This window comes from Pelodiscus sinensis, chromosome 5 (assembly GCF_052426305.1).
Source record: "Pelodiscus sinensis isolate ZL-2025 chromosome 5, ASM5242630v1, whole genome shotgun sequence".
NCBI lineage: Eukaryota > Metazoa > Chordata > Testudines > Trionychidae > Pelodiscus > Pelodiscus sinensis.
In genome coordinates, this window is record NC_143056.1 from 12,733,258 (window position 1) to 12,750,703 (window position 17,446).

Below are 17,446 nucleotides of genomic sequence, written 5' to 3' on the forward strand. Positions count from 1 at the left end.
TCCGCAAGAACACTGACAATCTCATGTAAGAAATAAATGCTTCTTGCGGCAATACTATGCTGCTACCATTTGGGCAAAAGTCCTTTTGCGGAAAAGCTTTTGAGCAAAAGGGCCAATGTAGACAGCTCAGATTTGTATTGCGCAAAAAAGCCCCGATAGCGAAAATGGCGATCGGAGCTTTTTTGCACAGAAGCGCGTCTAGATTGGCATGGACGCTTTTCCGCAAAAAGTGCTTTTGCGGAAAAGCGTCCGTGCCAATCTAGGCGCTCTTTTCCGCAAATGCTTTTAACGGAAAACTTTTCCGTTAAAAGAATTTGCGGAAAATCATGCCAGTCTAGAGGTAGCCTTAAGAGTATATCTACACTGCACTGGTATTTCAGGATACCAGAGGTATTGTCCATTATTTAGAAAAATATTTCAAAATAAGGGGCATGTGCTATTTTGCCATCCTGGTATCCCTCATTGCACAAGGGATGGCTTGAAACAGTGTGTTATTTCAAGTTTAGGGTGCTGTGTAGACAATTACTTCTCCCACCTACAGAGAGAGGAAGTGCCTTCCCCTAACCTAAACAGTGCATGGCTGTGGGGGAAAGCTATAATCCTGCTGGCTCCCCTCCCCTCCAAACTGATGTGTGCACACGTTATCCAGCCTCAGAACTGCCCCCTTCTAGAACAGCCTTCAGAAGCAATAGACTTTCCCCTCCCTTCCTCTGTCTCAGTTGATACTAGTTCTGAAGGTCAGTGCAGGGTGCAACCAGCTTGTGGGACTAGGGATTTTCATGTGCCAAGAAGGGAAGAATCTGGGCCGGGGAGTGTAAGATGTGAGAATGGTAGAAATAGAACGACACAGTTTGATTTGTATCTACCCTTTAAAGGTTTGGGAAACTCATATCAGCAGAAAGATCACAACAAGCTTCCTGTCCTACCAGTGGAATAAATTAAACTTAAGGAATGAATTAATAGAAGGTCTTGCAAAAGTAAAGCAGATTGTTTTTATTTAGGAAATGTTCTTTAAAAAAATTTCATGTCAGGTTACATGATAGCAAAAAATAGGAGTATTAAGGAATTTTTAAAAAAGCAGAGGCCTTAACTTGACATATATGAATAGAGGACAGAAACCTCTCCCACATGCAATTACTTGCTTGGTTTAGTGGGATGTTGTGTAGGTTCCTCCTCAAGCTTTCTTCTTCTGAGAATAGGAGACATCAGCATCCTGTAATAAGAACACAAACACCTTTTAAGCAATGTTTTTCTTCACTCTACTTTCATTTAGGTGTGGAAATCCTTTGCACAAGATGGAGTTAAATAAAATCTCATTCTACTTGTATTAGTATGTGATCAGATACTGCCAACAGTGTTCCCTCTAAGGTGCACACCAAGAATCTGAGAACATAACAGCCAAAGGTCCATCTAGCCCAGTATCCTGGCTGCTGACAGTAGCCAATACCAGATGCCCCAGAGGGAGGGTTCACAATAGGAAATCCTCATGTGATCCCTCCTCTGTCACCTACCTCCAGAGAAACAGAGGCTAGGGATACCATTTCTTCCTATCCTGGCTAATAGCCATTGATGGATCTAACCTCCATGAATCTATCTAGCTCTTTTTTTAATCCTGTTAATGTCTTGGTCTTTACAACATCCTCTGGCAAGGAGTTCCACAGGTTGACTGTGCACTGAGTGAAGAATAAGTTCCCTTGCTTGTTTTAAACCTGCTGCCTATTAATTTCATTTGGTGACCTCCAGTTTTAATATTGTGGGGCTAAATAGGTAACTTTTCCTTATTCACTTCTCCACACCTCTATCATAGATCCCCCATTAATCTCCTCTTTTCTAAATTGAAAAATCCAAGTATTTTTAATCTTTCTTCATATGGGATCCCTCCAACCCCCTAAATTTTTGTTGCCCTTTTCTGAATCTTTTCCAATGCCAATATATCTTTTTTGAGATGAGGTGACCACGTCTGTATGCAGTATTCAAGTTGTGGGCATATCATGGCTTTATATAAAGGCATTAAGATATTTTTTGCTCTTCACAGTCTGCTTTGGTCTTGATACCAAAATGCTCAAGATAGCGATCTGCAAATTTTGCCACCTCACTGTTTACCCCTTTCTATAACTCATTTATAAATAAGTTGAATAGGATTGGTCCCAGGACAGATCCTTTCCATTCAGAAAACATTTATTCCTATAATTTGTTTCCTGTCTTTTAACCAATTACCAATCCATGAAAGGATCTTCCCTCTTATCCCATGATAACTTACTTTGCTTTAGAGCCATGGTTGAGGGACCTTGTCAAAGGCTTTCTGGAAATCTAAGTATACTATATTCACTGGATCCCCCTTGTCCACGTTAGCTGACCCCTTCAAAGAACTCTAGCAGATTAGTATGGCATTATTTCCCTTTACAGAAACCATGTTGATTGTGTGTCTGACAATTTTATTCTTTACTATAGTTTCAACTAATTTGCCCAGTACTGACAGACTTACAAGTCTGTAATTGCCAGGATCACCTCTAGAGTCTTTTTTAAATATTGGTGTCACTTTAAATCAACTTCCGTACCTAATCACTGGAAGACAGCTAAAGGATCAGTTACAAACCACAGTTAATAGTTCTGCAATTTCCCATTTGAGTTTTCAGAACTCTTGGGTGAATGCCATCTGGTACAGGTGACTTGATACCATTAAATTTATCAATTTGTTCCAAAACCACCTCTAATGATATCTCAATCGGAGACATTTTGCTATTACATTTTAGCTAGCTGTTCTTTAAACTCCTTTTTGGCTTATTTTTTTTTACACTTAATTTGACAGTCTATGCTTTCTTCGCTACAATTTGACTTCCACTTTTTATAAGATGTCTTTTTATCTGTCATTGCTTCTTTTACTTGGTTGTTAAGCCATGGTGGCACTACTTTGGTTCTCTTACTATGTTTTTTAATTTGTGGTATACATTTAATTTGGGCCTCTATTATGGTGTCTTTGAAAAGTTTCCATGCAGCTTGCAGAGATTTTTCTGGTCTCTGTACTTTTAAATTTGTTTAACTTACTAATTTCTGTGCTGCTGAGGTGTTTTTCCCCACCACAGAGCTATTACATTTTATTACTTTATGGTCAGGATTTCCAAGAGGTCCAGTTATAGAATCATAGGACTGGAAGGGACCTCGAGAGGTCATCGAGTCCAGCCCCTCGCCCTCAAGGCAGGACCAAGCTCCGTCTACACCATCCCTGACAGATGTCTGTCTAACCTGTTCTTAAATATCTCCAGAGAGGGAGATTCCACCACCTCCCTTGGCAATTTATTCCAATATTTGACCACCCTGACAGTTAGGAATTTTTTCCTAATGTCCAATCTAAACCTCCCCTGCTGCACTTTAAGCCCATTACTCCTTGTCCTGTCCTCAGAAACCAAGAGGAACAAATTTTCCTCCTTCCTCCTTGTGACACCCTTTTAGATATTTGAAAACCGCTATCATGTCCCCCCTTAATCTTCTTTTTTCCAAACTAAACAAGCCCAGTTCATGAAGCCTGGCTTCATAGGTCATGTTCTCTAGACCTTTAATCATTCTTGTCGCTCTTCTCTGTACCCTTTCCAATTTCTCCACATCTTTCTTGAAATGTGGCGCCCAGAACTGGACACAGTACTCCAGCTGAGGCCTAACTAGTGCAGAGTAGAGCGGCAGAATGACTTCACGAGTTTTGCTTACAACACACCTGTTGATACAACCTAGAATCATATTTGCTTTTTTTGCAACAGCATCACACTGTTGACTCATATTCAACTTGTGGTCCACTATGACCCCTAGATCCCTTTCCGCCATGCTTCTTCCTAGACAGTCACTTCCCATCTAGTATGTATGGAACTGATTGTTCCTTCCTAAGTGGATCACTTTGCATTTCTCTTTATTAAACCTCATCCTGTTTACCTCTGACCATTTCTCTAACTTGCTAAGGTCATTTTGAATTATGTCCCTATCCTCCAAAGAAGTTGCAACCCCACCCAGTTTGGTATCATCTGCAAACTTAATAAGCGTATCTCTATCCCAATATCTACATCATTGATGAAGATATTGAACAGTACGGGTCCCAAAACAGACCCTTGCGGAACTCCACTTGTTATCCCTTTCCAGCAGGATTTAACACCATTAACAACAACTCTCTGACTACGGTTATCCAGCCAATTATGCACCCACCTTATCGTGGCCCTATCTAAGTTATATTTGCCTAGTTTATCAATAAGAATATCATGCGAGACCGTATCAAATGCCTTACTAAAGTCTAGGTATATGACATCCACCGCTTCTCCTTTATCCACAAGGCTCGTTATCCTATCAAAGAAAGCTATCATATTAGTTTGGCATGACTTGTTTTTCACAAACCCATGCTGGCTATTCCCTATCACTTTATTACCTTCCAAGTGTTTGCATATGATTTCCTTAATTACCTGCTCCATTATCTTCCCTGGGACAGAAGTTAAACTGACCGGTCTGTAGTTTCCTGGGTTGTTCTTATTCCCCTTTTTATAGATTGGCACAATATTTGCCCTTTTCCAGTCTTCTGGTATCTCCCCTGTCTTCCATGATTTTTCAAAGATCATAGCTAAAGGCTCAGATACCTCCTCTATCAGCTCCTTGAGTATCCTGGGATGCATTTCATCAGGACCTGGTGACTTGCTGACATCTAACTTTCCTAAGTGATTTTTAACTTGTTCTTTGTGTATCCTATCTTCTAAACTTACCCTCTCTCTGCTAGTTTCCATTTTTTATATGACTCCTTTTTTATTTTGAGATCATGCAAGATCTCCTTGTTAAGCCAAGCTGGTCTTTTGCCATATTTTCTATCTTTCCCACACAGCGGAATTGTTTGCTTTTGGGTCCTTAATGTCCCTTTGAAATACTTCCAACTCTCCTCATTTTTTTCCCCTTCAGTCTTGCTTCCCATGGGACCTTACCTACAAGTTCTCTGAGCTTATCAATCTGCCTTCCTGAAATCCATTACCTCAATTGTGCCGGTCTCCCTTCTACCTTTCCTTAAGATCATGAACTCTATTTCATGATCACTGTCCCCCATACTGTCTTCCACTTTCAAGTTCTCAACTAGTTCCTCTCTATTTGTTTATCTTTACTTCTTGAACCAGATCCTGCTCTCCACTTAAGACTAAATCAAACAGCCTCTCGTGGGTTCCAGAACTAGCTGCTCCAAGTAGCAGTCCTTTACGGCAGTGTTTCCTCAACCAGTGGTGTGAGCACCTTTAGGGGATACTCAAGAGAACTCGGGGGTATGTCAACAACTGAAGTTTGGAGAAAACTAAATGTAAGTTTTACAGTGTTTCTTTTTTTTCTTTTTACACTCAAAAATTTCACCACCCAGCGGCTACAAGTTGTTTAAACAAATGTATTGCAATGGCAGAAAAAAATTCTCTGAAAATTGTAGGTACTGGGGTTACTTTTTTTAAAGGAGTACTTTATAAAAAAAGGTCGAGAAACACATTGACGGTATCAAATTTTATCTCTCTATCCCAGCCTGACGTGACATGTACCCAGTCAATATGGGGATAGTTGAAATCCCCCACTATTATTGAGGTTTTTTATTTTGATGGCCTCTCTGATCTCCCTTAGCATTTCATAGTCACTGTCCTGATCAGGTGGTAAATATGCCCTATTGCTATATTCTTAGTATTGGAGCATGGAATTACTATCCACAGAGATTCTATGGAACATTTTGGATCCTTTAAGAGTTTTACTTCATTTGACTCTACATTTTCTTTCACGTATAGTGCCACTCCCCCACCAGCATGACCTGTTCTCTCCTTCAGATATATTTTGTACCTTGGTATGAGTGTATCCCATTGATCTCATTCCACCAAGTTTTCATGATGCCTATTATATCAATATTCTCCTTTAAAACTAGGCACGCCAGGGCTACGTCTACATTGGCAAGATTTTGCGGAAATACTTTTAACCAAGAGTTTTTGCGTTAAAATATTTGCGCAAGAGAGCGTCTACACTGGCATGTGCTTTTGCGCAAGAGATGTGCTTTTGCACAAAAGCATCCGTGCCAGTGTAGATGCTCTCTTGCACAAGAAAGCTCCGATGGCCATTTTAGCCATCGGGCTTTCTTGCACAAGAAATTAATGTTGCCTGTCTACACTGGCCTCTTGCGCAAGTGTTCTTGGGCTTATTCCTGAGCATAGGCATCAGAGTTCTTGCACAAGAAGCACTGATTTCTTACATTAGAACGTCGGTGTTCTTGTGCAAGAACTCGCGGCCAGTGTAGACAGGTGGCAAAATCTTGCCAATGTAGACACAGCCTAGTTCACCCATTTTGTTATTTAGATTTCTAGCATTTGGTATAAGCACTTTAAAAATGTCACTATTTATCTGTCTACCATTTGCTGATGTATTAGATTCTCTTTTCATTGTGTCTCATCTGATGTGACCCATACGTCCATCCTCTCCTCCTGACTAGAACCCAGAGCCGACCTGGGCAAAATGTAGCCTGCCAAGCCACCGGGTCCCACCCCCCAGCTTGCCCCACAGCCACATGCACTGTGCAGAAAAGTGGCTGCAGGGCTCTGTTTCTGTTTTGAAACTGGATGGGAAGTTTAGGAGCCACCCTGCCCCCAGCATATTCCCATTGGCCGGTTTCTGGCAGAAACCGGACAATGGGAGCTGCTTGTTAGAACAACAAGCAGCTCAGAAGAATCACGCCCCCTCTCCAGGGCTCAGTTCTTCATGAAGTACATGGCCAGGCAGGCTAGTTTGGCAGCTGACAAATAAGACTCTTGGCCACAGCCTGCTTCTGGCACCCCAGCCCTTTTCTGCCCCAATCATCTGCCCCCTATCCTCAACATACCCATACCCCCTCCCAAATCTGGCACCCCAACCTCCTGCCCCAGATCACAAGCCCCTCCTCCCCTAGGCCACTTCCTAAAACCCTGCACTCCAGTCCCCTTCTCTAGGACAACCATCTTCATCCCAACTTCCTCCCAGACTCCAGTCTCCTGCACTCCAGTCCTATACCCCAAGCTCCCTTCTGCACCCAGCCTCCATTCCAAACCTTGCATCTCCATTAACATAATGGAAAAGTGTGGCCCCTGACCACTTTTCAAAATCTTGCAGTTCCCCCCCCCCCCCATCAAAAATTGTTGCCCACCCCTGACAGAGAGGTGGGTCTATTAAGTGATGTCTCTGTCCAAACATGTGCTCCTCCACACCCCTCAGCTTTCCCCCATCCTAATTTTAAAAAGTTTGTAGAAAAGTTTTTAATGTTAAGTGCCAGCAATGGTTCCATTGTGGTTCAGCTGGAGCCCATCCTTCCTGTATAGGCCCCCACTATGCCCGAAGCTTCTTCAATTCCTAATTAATCTAAACCCCTCCTCTATACACCATTGTTTCATCTGTGCATTGAGACTCTGAAGCTCCACCTTGCCTTCCTCCACAGGGCTATTCAGTGGCTGTTTAGCTGCTCTGGGGCAGGGCCCGTGGAGGGTGGTTGTCCCCCTCCCCAAGCAGCCACCATACAGCCATGGCCTTAGCTTCAGCCTTTCTCTAGGGCTGGAGCTGCAGGCTGCGTGGTAGGGGGCAGCTGTTCCAGCAGCCCCAGAGCCCCATAGCTAGCTGCCGCTGTGCCAGTGACCCTGGCCAGAGCTGGAGCCCCATGGCAGATGATAGCTGTTCTAGAGGCCAGAGCTGCTTGTGGATGCTCCCGTTGGATGGGACCTGGGAGCAGGACATGGTGGCAGCCAAGGAGTTTGTGTTGCACAACCTGCTGGAGACAGGTGAGAGCAGCCAATGCCCAGCCCTTACTTTGGAGGCAGCATGTCCACATAGTGCTGCTCACTCTGGATTGGGCTGCTGGTTTCTGGCATCGTCCCTGGCTGGCCCCTGCCACAGACACACTCCAGCAACTGCCAGCTCATCCTTTGCCCTGGGGTCAGGGAGATCAGGACATGGGGCTGGACTGAATGAGTGGCCCAACACTCAGGGCTGGGAAAGAGGAGAGCCTGGTAGCAAAAATAAATCTAATCAGATGTTCTTGGGGGCAGGGACCCCGCACCTTTGTCTCTTGTCTAGTCCCAGGTTTGTTTTGAAACTTAATCCCTAAAATGTGGTAAGATGGCCCTCAAGTATTAGACAACACTGTAAACATATGGCCCTGTTGCCTGCTATGCAGCCCCTATGCATTTCATAATTCCACTAGGATGAGCCATTAGAGCTGAAGACAGCCGGTGCTAGTTGAGGGGAAGAATAGAGGTTTGATTGCTGGGGGCTTGTGCCACCATTTATTACTGGTGTTGTGTAGCAGCATTGCACACATCTTTAAGGAAAACAGCTTATTGTTCAAACTTTGCAGGTAGGTGTGTGTGATGGGGTGGGGAGTGATGTCTTTTTACCTGATGGTACAGTTCAGTACAGTGGCAGTTAGGGTCAGTCATAACAACAAGGCTGCTGGGGTCCAAGTTCTGATTTGACTTAGCTCTTTTTATTCTTTGTAACTGGGAAAGGGCTGGTTTAGAATTCTTTCTTCCATAACATAACTGGTGGGTGCAGTGGGGGCACATATCCAAACAAGTGCACATGACCTCAGTATGGGTACACAAAACTCATTCTGCTCACGGATGGAAAGTGTTAGAGGGAACACTGCCTGCCAATACACTTGTGCAGAAAGACCAGCTTTCAGTGTGCATATGAGATTAACTTTTGCTGCTGGACTGTACCGTGCATAACCTCTCTCAGAGGTTTTTCCACCTAAATGAGGCTTTTGCTTCAGACAGATTGAAGTATGTGACAAGCAAAAACTTAGAGGAATTAAGACTGATAGCCTGTCTCAATTCCAAATATATTGCTCAGGTCATTTTAAATCTAGTAGGGACAAGGCAAAGTACAGGTAAGAAGTACTATGTATATTCAGAGCTGGATACACATCTGCAGTGCAGGCTAGATAAACCTGAGATGAAATGTTTTTTCATAAGAATACTGACTTCACTGTTCTTCTGCTTGATCAACAATATAACCTATGAGGCTGTACAGTTAGCTGTGGATTTGCAGGGCTCTATCTACTTTATTATCTGTGGCTACCCACATCTGAATGCACGCATCTGCAGTTAATTTTTGAGGCTCTGGATGCGGATACAAATTTTTGCATCTAGAATCCTGCAAATCTGTGGGTATCCACATCCATGAATGTCAATGCAGATATCCATGGCTCATTTTTGTAGATACAGATACAAACTGTGTGTGTCAGCACAGAGCTCTATGTATATTCTCATGTAGTGTGAAAGTTGGTAGTGATCAGGGATGAAGATTAGTAAACCCAGAATACAGCCTGCATTGATGGCTGAAGTCTATACAGAGAAATTAAAGGCTATACAAAACCACCCCTTTTAGGAAGGGCTTACCACTCCACTCTTGAAGTTCTTTATTCTTATTTTACCCATCTTGTTCAGAAGCCACCATGCCCAGGTGGGTGCGTATTGCCAGAGGTAGCAGACTGCTAGGTATGGGTGATCGCTGACCCAGGCTTCTTTCAGATCATTTACCATGCTGACCAGTGTAAGCCGAGCACAGCGATCAGTTGGCATTTTGTGGGACTGATCACCGGTGTTGTCTAGCACCTAGAAAGAAAAAAAGAGGAATAATGAAATGCTACAGAACTTTTACTTGGAGGAAATGTTTTAATTCTCCCACTTTAGATTTCCTGTGTATGCAGCATTTGGGCACTATATACATAATTTAAAACTGCCTCAGTGCTGTTCTCCCTTCTACCCTCATTCATGCTGCAGCCTTAAGGGGAAGTTATGCATTATTTCTAAAATGGATCATAGTTCATTGAATACGTATCCTTAAGGATTATAAAATACAAGTTTCTTGTGGCTTCTGGTAAAATAGGCTGGCCAGAAGTTAGGTGTATATTTTGGTTTAGATAGTTTATAGCAACACTGTAGGATTTGGGGCAAATGCAGTCTAGCTACAATACACCTGGGCCGAAAGCCAGAGCCCAACAGCTTTCTCCAAAAGCTACGGAGTGACTCCATCCCAATTGCTGCCTGGCCCTGTGTTGCCCTAAGGCATGAGAGTGGTCTGGAAGATATGCATGTTCCCCTCTTAGCTTATATCTGTTACTGTCAGAAAAGGGAACACCTTACTGAACTGGGTTCTGTGCAGAATACATGCACTTGCTACATTCAGGCCATCTCCACACTGGCACGATCTCGTGCAAAAGCGGCCGCTCTTGCGCAAAAACTTGCTGCTCGTCTACACTGGCCGTGTGTTCTTGCTCAAGTAAACTGACGTTCTAATGTATAAAATCAGGGCTTCTTGCGCCAGAACTCTGACGCTCCCGCTCAGGAAGAAGCCCTTTGGCGCAAGAGCTCTTCCAGAAGAGGCCAGTGTAAACAGGCAACATGAATTTCTTACACAAGAAAGCCCTATGGTTAAAATGGCCATCAGAGCTTTCTTGCGCAAGAGAGTCTACACTGGCATGGATGCTCTTGCGCAAAAGCACATGCCAGTGTAAACGCTCTCTTGTGGAAGAGTTTTTGCAGAAGAACTCTTCCGCAAAAGACATAGACATAGCCTCAGACATTTCATTCACTCTTCCATGCAGCAGAACCACATGGATTCTTCAAAGATAGGGGCCACACCAGCCTTCTCATACCAGAATATTAATCCTGTTCCCATCCAGAAATCAGTACATCTTCATTGAAGAATAATGAGTAAATCAGCACACTTGTCTTTGTCTATGCCAGCTCCTCCCTTTATAATGGCTTTTAAGCTGAGCCAGTGTGCTTATAAATTAAGTCGCCATGCACAGGGAAATAGCCAGTGCAAGTACTCGAAACTGGATATAGTAAAGCTGAATAAAAGTGGATTTACTGGTACTAACGTCAGAAGACAGGAGTCACACTGCAGAGCAGGCTTTAAGACTCGAATTCTAAAGAAGCTGGTGTGGATGACATACATTTTAACTTTGTGACCTGTGGATGAACCAGTGGAAGAGTCCACCGCTGGCGAGAGCATTGGTTTACATACTTTCAGCAAATAGAAAGCTGGAGACGCTCATGAGCAGGATTTTATAAATGTTCTAGTTATACTTTAAGGTGCCGTGTTGGATCTAGCTATGATGAAAATGGAAGATCAGTTACATACATACTTGTTTTGGGTGTCCTTTGTGAGATCTTTAGGCCTACCTTTCCAAAAAGAAGCCCCACACCACTGAACCCCAAATTCATATCAAGGACACCTGCTGGTCAAAAAACACAACCAGAATGCTTTGCATTTTTCTGCGCTAACATTTCAATATTAACCATTCTTTGAATCCAATGAGGTTCAAAAATCTGGCCTACTTAAACATGGTGAGCAGGCTGCTAAGGAAAACACTCCCTGATTTATGTGGATAGAGGCAAGATCAGACTTCTTGCCCCTAGATGCCTGAAAGTTTTTAAAGAGTTGTATTGAGATGCTGCTCTTCTGAGTTTTGGTCTCAGTAAGGTTCTAATTAGATTGCCTCCACAAAAAATAAAACATTGTGTCTAAAGCTCAGATGTACAGGAGGGTGGCCTGTTCTCCCCCATGCTGTGGAATTATACTAGGTATGGTTGCAGACAAAACAGTGTTTGCTAATTTCAATTACTAGGAGGGGTTTGTTTTTTTTGTAGGATAGTATAGTTGAAATAGTTTTGGAACTTGAAAGATTTTCTTTGGCTTTGAATAGGAAATAAGAATGCATGCCTGGAAGATGTTGACAGTAGGAGCTTTGCCAATGATTGCACCATAGAGTCAACAGGCTAGGGAACTGTGTGAGCTGAGCAGACAGAAGTTGCTTATGTGGCAGCTAATGTATTCTGCATTTCAAAGTTCTACAGGACTAATCCAGACCCTTCCCTCGTAGCTGCAAAAGGGCTTCTATGCAAGGAGAACAGGGTGATTCTCACTAACAGGTTACTATACAAGGAGCTTGCAATCACTGTTTGGCTCCATAGTGACAGGTTCCAGGTTGCCCAGAATGGGAGGGTGTACAGCAAATCAAATCACCTACAAAGAAAGGAACACATCTGCACAAGAGGAAAGGAAAGGTACAATATTTGCAAAGGAGTGTAAGGGATGCGATTACATATGAAGTTAGAAATTAAGACCCAGATCTTAGAGGTATTTAGATTAGGGATGTGAATGACTAATTGACTAGTTGATTAACCTATAAGCCTAGGTTAAGCCTTATCAGTTAATCAAATTGACTAGCATCCTCCTCCTCGCCTCCCCCCCCTCCCCCCCTCCCCCACTGCCTCTGTATCAGAGGCAGCGGGGAAGCAGGAGCTGATGCTGGCAGGGAACAGACTTCAAAACCAGGTCCCCCAGCACTGGCTCTCCAGTGCTGCTCGACACCTCCCCACCCTGCACTGCTGCCTCTAGCTATTAGCAATGGAATTTTAGGTTCTTAAGTGTCTAGATCACTTGAAAAGTAAGATTTTAGATTCCTAAATCAATGAGGCATTGCATCATTGAGCACCGTGCCTAAATACCATTAAAAATCTGGGCCTATGTAATTTTCCTTTATTACACTGGAGGTTATTCATTAGCTTCCAGCAGCAAAGATTCTCAGCTTAGTGTTTGCCAGCAGGGAGGAGCTCGATTCTAAATCAGAAAATATAATGAAGGTTTTACTTGGCCTGTAACCAAATTAGCTTCTACTATAGCAGAATTTCAGGCAGGGAAATTCAAAGACCTTCTTACCTTTGAGAGGTCTTCAGTAAAGACATTGTGTATAATTTTCGATTGGACCGGTCCTGGACAGATGTTGGAAATTATTATCTCAGGGTATTCATAAAGTTCAGGCCGAAGAGAATTAAAGAAACCCTAGAAAAAAGGAAGTTTCATTATTGCCCTTTGCCTCAATTTACCCAATCACAGAATGAAGATAATGTTTAGGTAGCTCACTGTGGTAATGGGAGGTTTAACTTCCTTAATGAGCATTCAACTCTAACTGTGCTATAGAAATGTCACCTATTGTACTAACAGTGATCACCACCACCACCACCAGTTTTTGATCTTTCGTGTTTGATGACCAGTTTGAATGCTTCTCTTGAGACTAAACTAATCGTGAACAACTTGAATAATAAGAGATTGTCTGATGTTACTGCTGCCACTTTCCTTCAGCCAGCAGCACAAGGATCTCTATACCAGATACTTTCCCCACACTTGCAGTTCTGAGGTCTGTACAACATTCACCGACAGAGTATTATGGGGCCTGATTGAGAGGCCTTGAGCATCTCTAACACGAAGTTAAGTTAGTGGCAGCACATAGTGCTTGGGGCCTCAGAGAATCAAGGTCCCTAGTGTTTTGTCAAAGGAAACTGTGCAAGAGTAAGGCCTGCGGAAGCATGGGAAAAAGCATTGCAATCAACTGCCTATGGATTCTCTTCATGCAGAGAGCAAGACATGATCTAAACAATTCTTTGAAGTGAGGGACATGAATTGTGTGTCACAGGGAGGAGCGAGCACTTCTCCAAGGACTTGGAGCAAGTGCTCAAAGAGTCCAATTCTTCACCATGGAATTCAATAAGGAATTTTGCCCTTCACTTCATCTGGAGCTGGGTTAGGCTGTATCTTGGAGGCACAGCAGTAAACTGCAAGTGTGAAGCTAAACTTCAATTACACACACTTGTGGTATGTCTATCTACACCATACTCAGGAGCCATGACGACAGCATGTGTAGCAAAATCTAGCTAGTTACTCAAGCTAACTGAACAATATTCGAGAAGCTACAGCACCGGTTGGTGGCTATACAAAGCACCTACATAATCCTGGGTTAGCTGTGTTGCCACGGCTTTACCTCTACTTAAGCTAGCTTTGATCTAGATCTAGCTTGGGTCTGTCTAGACTCACTGCAATCACACCTCCCAAGTGCTACGTAGACACACCCCACTTATCTGTAAGGTACTGGAGTACACTCTTTCCTAAGCTCTGTAGCTATTAATCTTTGTATGGTAGCTGCTCTGGGGAGCGTGCATGGGCAGTGGGTAATGAAAAGCAAGGGAAAGCAGTATCTTCCCTAATCGCCATGGGTGGCCCTGCCTACTCACAAGCAGGCTGCTCTCTAGGGTGCCTGTTGAAGCTGGGGGGCTCCATCATTGAGGCTGTGCTGCCATGGGTGGGGATGGAATGGGGTGGCTGCTCAGCTCAGGGAGAAGGGCACAGCTGGAGTTCAGGCCAGGCAGAGAAGCTGGTGTCGTGGCTGTCAGGCTGCTCCAGGGATGAAGTGGGGTGTCTGGGCCAGGGTCAGAGCTGGGGCTGGGCGGCTGTCCAGCACTGGTGGGAAGGCACTAGCATTAGACAGGCGCCAGTGGCCATAATGGTAGGGGGCCTGGGTTGTAGGAGGCACAAAAGGGGTGAGGCCTTGGACACAAGGGGCAGGTCTGGGGCTTGCATCCCCAAACCAGGAATTACCCAGCCACCCATGGAAACATGCCATTCAGCATGTGTTTCCCGGGGAGTTCATCATTGAAAGTTAGTTGATTTATGGCCTGGTGAACAGAATCAGGAATAAACCCACGTAGTACAAATATCCTACGGTTCCATTTGTCACACACATCCGCATGGCCTAGCCTAGCACCATGCTCGTGATGTAAAATCCTGTTTAATTAGTTATCCGGTTAAATGACTGGTTAACTGATTAAGCAGGAGATGGACGAGGGGGGAGGGAGAGGCCCCCACACTGGGGGCAGAGGCTATTCCATCCCTACAGAACTGCTAGCTCCCAGCCCCTGTGGGCCTGGAGTCAGCAGCCTCACAGAGGGAGGGGATGCGAAGTGGAAGCAGCTGGAGGAGTCTTGCTGGCTCCCAGCCTGTGCCGGCTCGGAGTTGGCAACCCTCCTTCTCCCCGCTTCAGCCCAGCGCAAGCCTGCCGAGCCGGGAGGCCACCCCTGCTGCTGCTACTCCCCCTTCCTGCACAAGCATGCCCACTCCTGGCCCACACAGGCTGGGAGCCAGCAGCCCTCCACACACAGTAGGCCATGGGCAGAAGGTTGCTCCCTGGTAACCGTTAACTGTTACCAAGTCACATCCCCTATTTCACACCACAATATAGGGGCATAAACAGGCCCAAATAATATCCCCCAGCACACCAATCTCCATACTGGGAATTAGATCCCTGCTTTGGAAGATGTCCAGCTTAGAATTCATAGCATAGGGAGTGGCCAGTCCCCTCCACAATACTGCCTCAAGAAGCAGGGTTACATTTGGTGCTGCTTGTAGACAGTCAAGGATGTATTTTTTTCCCATGTCTTTGGTTAGTTCTCTTCCTTAACACTGAAGAGCAACAGTGTAAAAAAAAAAATATATATATTTTTTTTAAACTCAGAACTGCCACTGAAAGTATTCAAAATCACATTTATTACAACACTGTCTTTTTTCTGTTGGTACTTCAGAGCCAACAGCTTTGGAAAGCAAGATGGAGCCTATTCTGGCTCTTAAAGACCTTAGAAATTCTGTTGTCTACACAGTGCCTAATGCCTACACTGCATAAAAATCCCATGACAGGCACTGAGACTCCATGACTCTGTCGAGCTCGTTCAGAGACTCTATTGCTGTGGTTTTTATTTTATTTATTTGGTGCTTTGGTTCTTGCACAGTGGCTGGGAATACAGAGCAGTGATTTTATAACATTGCTATTCAGAGACATGCACTGTTAAAAAGAAACCTAGATATTAGTGCAGGCTTCAAAGAAAGCCCCCAATGTTTGAAAGTATGGAAATACACAGGCCACTCAGCAACTCTAATAATGGCACCTGATGGCACCCTCACAGGAGTGCATTTCGGGGGAGGATGGTGGCAGAACAAAAACACCACTATCCATCCAGCTCTGCTTTCAACTCAATTGACCACAGACACTAAGATGTTCTGCTCCTAACTGCACGGCTATTGTGCAAGGCACCTATTGTAGAAATTTTTTATTAGACAGCAAATTAAAGCATCATTGGTCATTCTTTAGTGCAATTCCATATGCCACCAATAATACAAATTCTTAATTAGACTGAATATTAAAGGCTGTCATTGCCCCATTGAGGCTCCATGTGCTACCAATTATCAAATTAGGAATTTCTATAAAGAGCATGCTGAAGTCCATCAGTCTGCATTGTTTATTAAGATTCCATGTGCCACCAATTAAGGATCAGCAAATACAAACCCTAGGCCCAGATCAAGGAATAAAGGCCACTTCAAAACTTAAGGTAAGGGTACTCCTTTATCATCACACTAGCATTAGACATACATGTCTTTACAAATACAGTATCTTTAAAGTTGACGGTTTGTATTTTTAAAGAATGCAGACTTTAACTGTCACAAAATGAAGACAATAATAGCGTGGTCAGTGAATCAATACGTTGACTCTTACACAAAGATATCCACTCTCCTAACCGGAATTTCTTAAAAGCCCTTATAAAAGGTTTTGTTGAAAAATGTTACATCTTGCAAAGCAGAGGGCCTAATCCTACAAACCTCTAGGTAGCTATGTGAATAGCAATGCATAGAACCGGTCTCTAGCTGTGAAAGAAATAGAGAAAAGAAGATTGGAGGCTTGTTTTGCTATAGGTTAAGGCTGCAGGAGTGGTAGAATTGTTCATTTCCATGCTTTTGAATGTTAGATTAAGCTAAGGTTAATTCTGTGTCCTGGGGTTTATTTTTTATAATTAACCCACCTTAACACCGCTTAGCAAAGTGCTCTATGCCTAGGGATTTAGAGCCTTGTGTTCAAAAGGTGATTTACAAGGGTCAACTGTGATTTTTAGACATAAAAGCATTCAGAATGGAGTTTACAGAAAAGACTATAGAAATGACCCTGGGGGGAGGGTATTCATGTTTATATGGTTTTTTTCTCAATGACAAGGGTCAACTGTGGTTTTTAAGACATCAGCTCTCTCAGTGCAGAGGTCAAAAGCTGACTGTTTAATGGAAAGCTCAAACATCCACCTATGATCTCAGGTAGTAATGGTATATTTTCTGCCTCTCATCTCTACTGCTGAAGGAATTTTCAGTAACAACTGACATCTGTCTCATGCCTTGGGCACATTCTTTCAAAGCTTATTGACTGGCTTATTGTGCCAGCCCTGTACTTTACTCAGCACCTGACATGAAGGTGCACACAGCAGATGTTCGCTTGGTTTACTGAAACAAAATTGTGTAAAATGGAACCTTCTTTACAAAGTCACTCACCAGACCAGAACAGCACTGTAGTTTAAGCTGAAAACAAATTACACTTTAGCAGAAAGTCACAGCACAGTGCTGAAGGCAGATCATATCTAACTCCACAAGGTTATGCAAATTCATATGCAACCCTTTCAGCCATTTTGCTTCCCGACCTATTGCTCAGAGCCTTCTGCACTGGTGAAGATAAATGCAACAACCTAGAAGGGTGGGGCGTAAGAAAGGGTGGGTCTAATCGGCAAGATGCTGAAAG

General features: G+C 43.6%; 1 protein-coding gene across 4 annotated transcripts in view; it reads right to left on the reverse strand.

Annotated features, from left to right (window-relative positions):
• Window positions 1-978: 978 nt before the first annotated feature.
• DHRS7 (dehydrogenase/reductase 7) overlaps window positions 979-17,446 on the reverse strand; it is a 53,285-nt gene continuing 36,817 nt past the window's right edge. For all 4 annotated transcript variants that reach the window (XM_075926349.2, XM_075926350.2, XM_089778328.1 and 1 more), the window contains 3 exons: window positions 12,727-12,849; window positions 9,396-9,611; window positions 979-1,213 (listed from right to left, as the gene is read on the reverse strand). In XM_075926349.2, coding sequence (XP_075782464.2) covers window positions 1,175-1,213; window positions 9,396-9,611; window positions 12,727-12,849 — 378 coding nt within the window. In that variant the 3' untranslated portion in view covers window positions 979-1,174. The remainder of the gene's footprint in view (window positions 1,214-9,395; window positions 9,612-12,726; window positions 12,850-17,446) is intronic.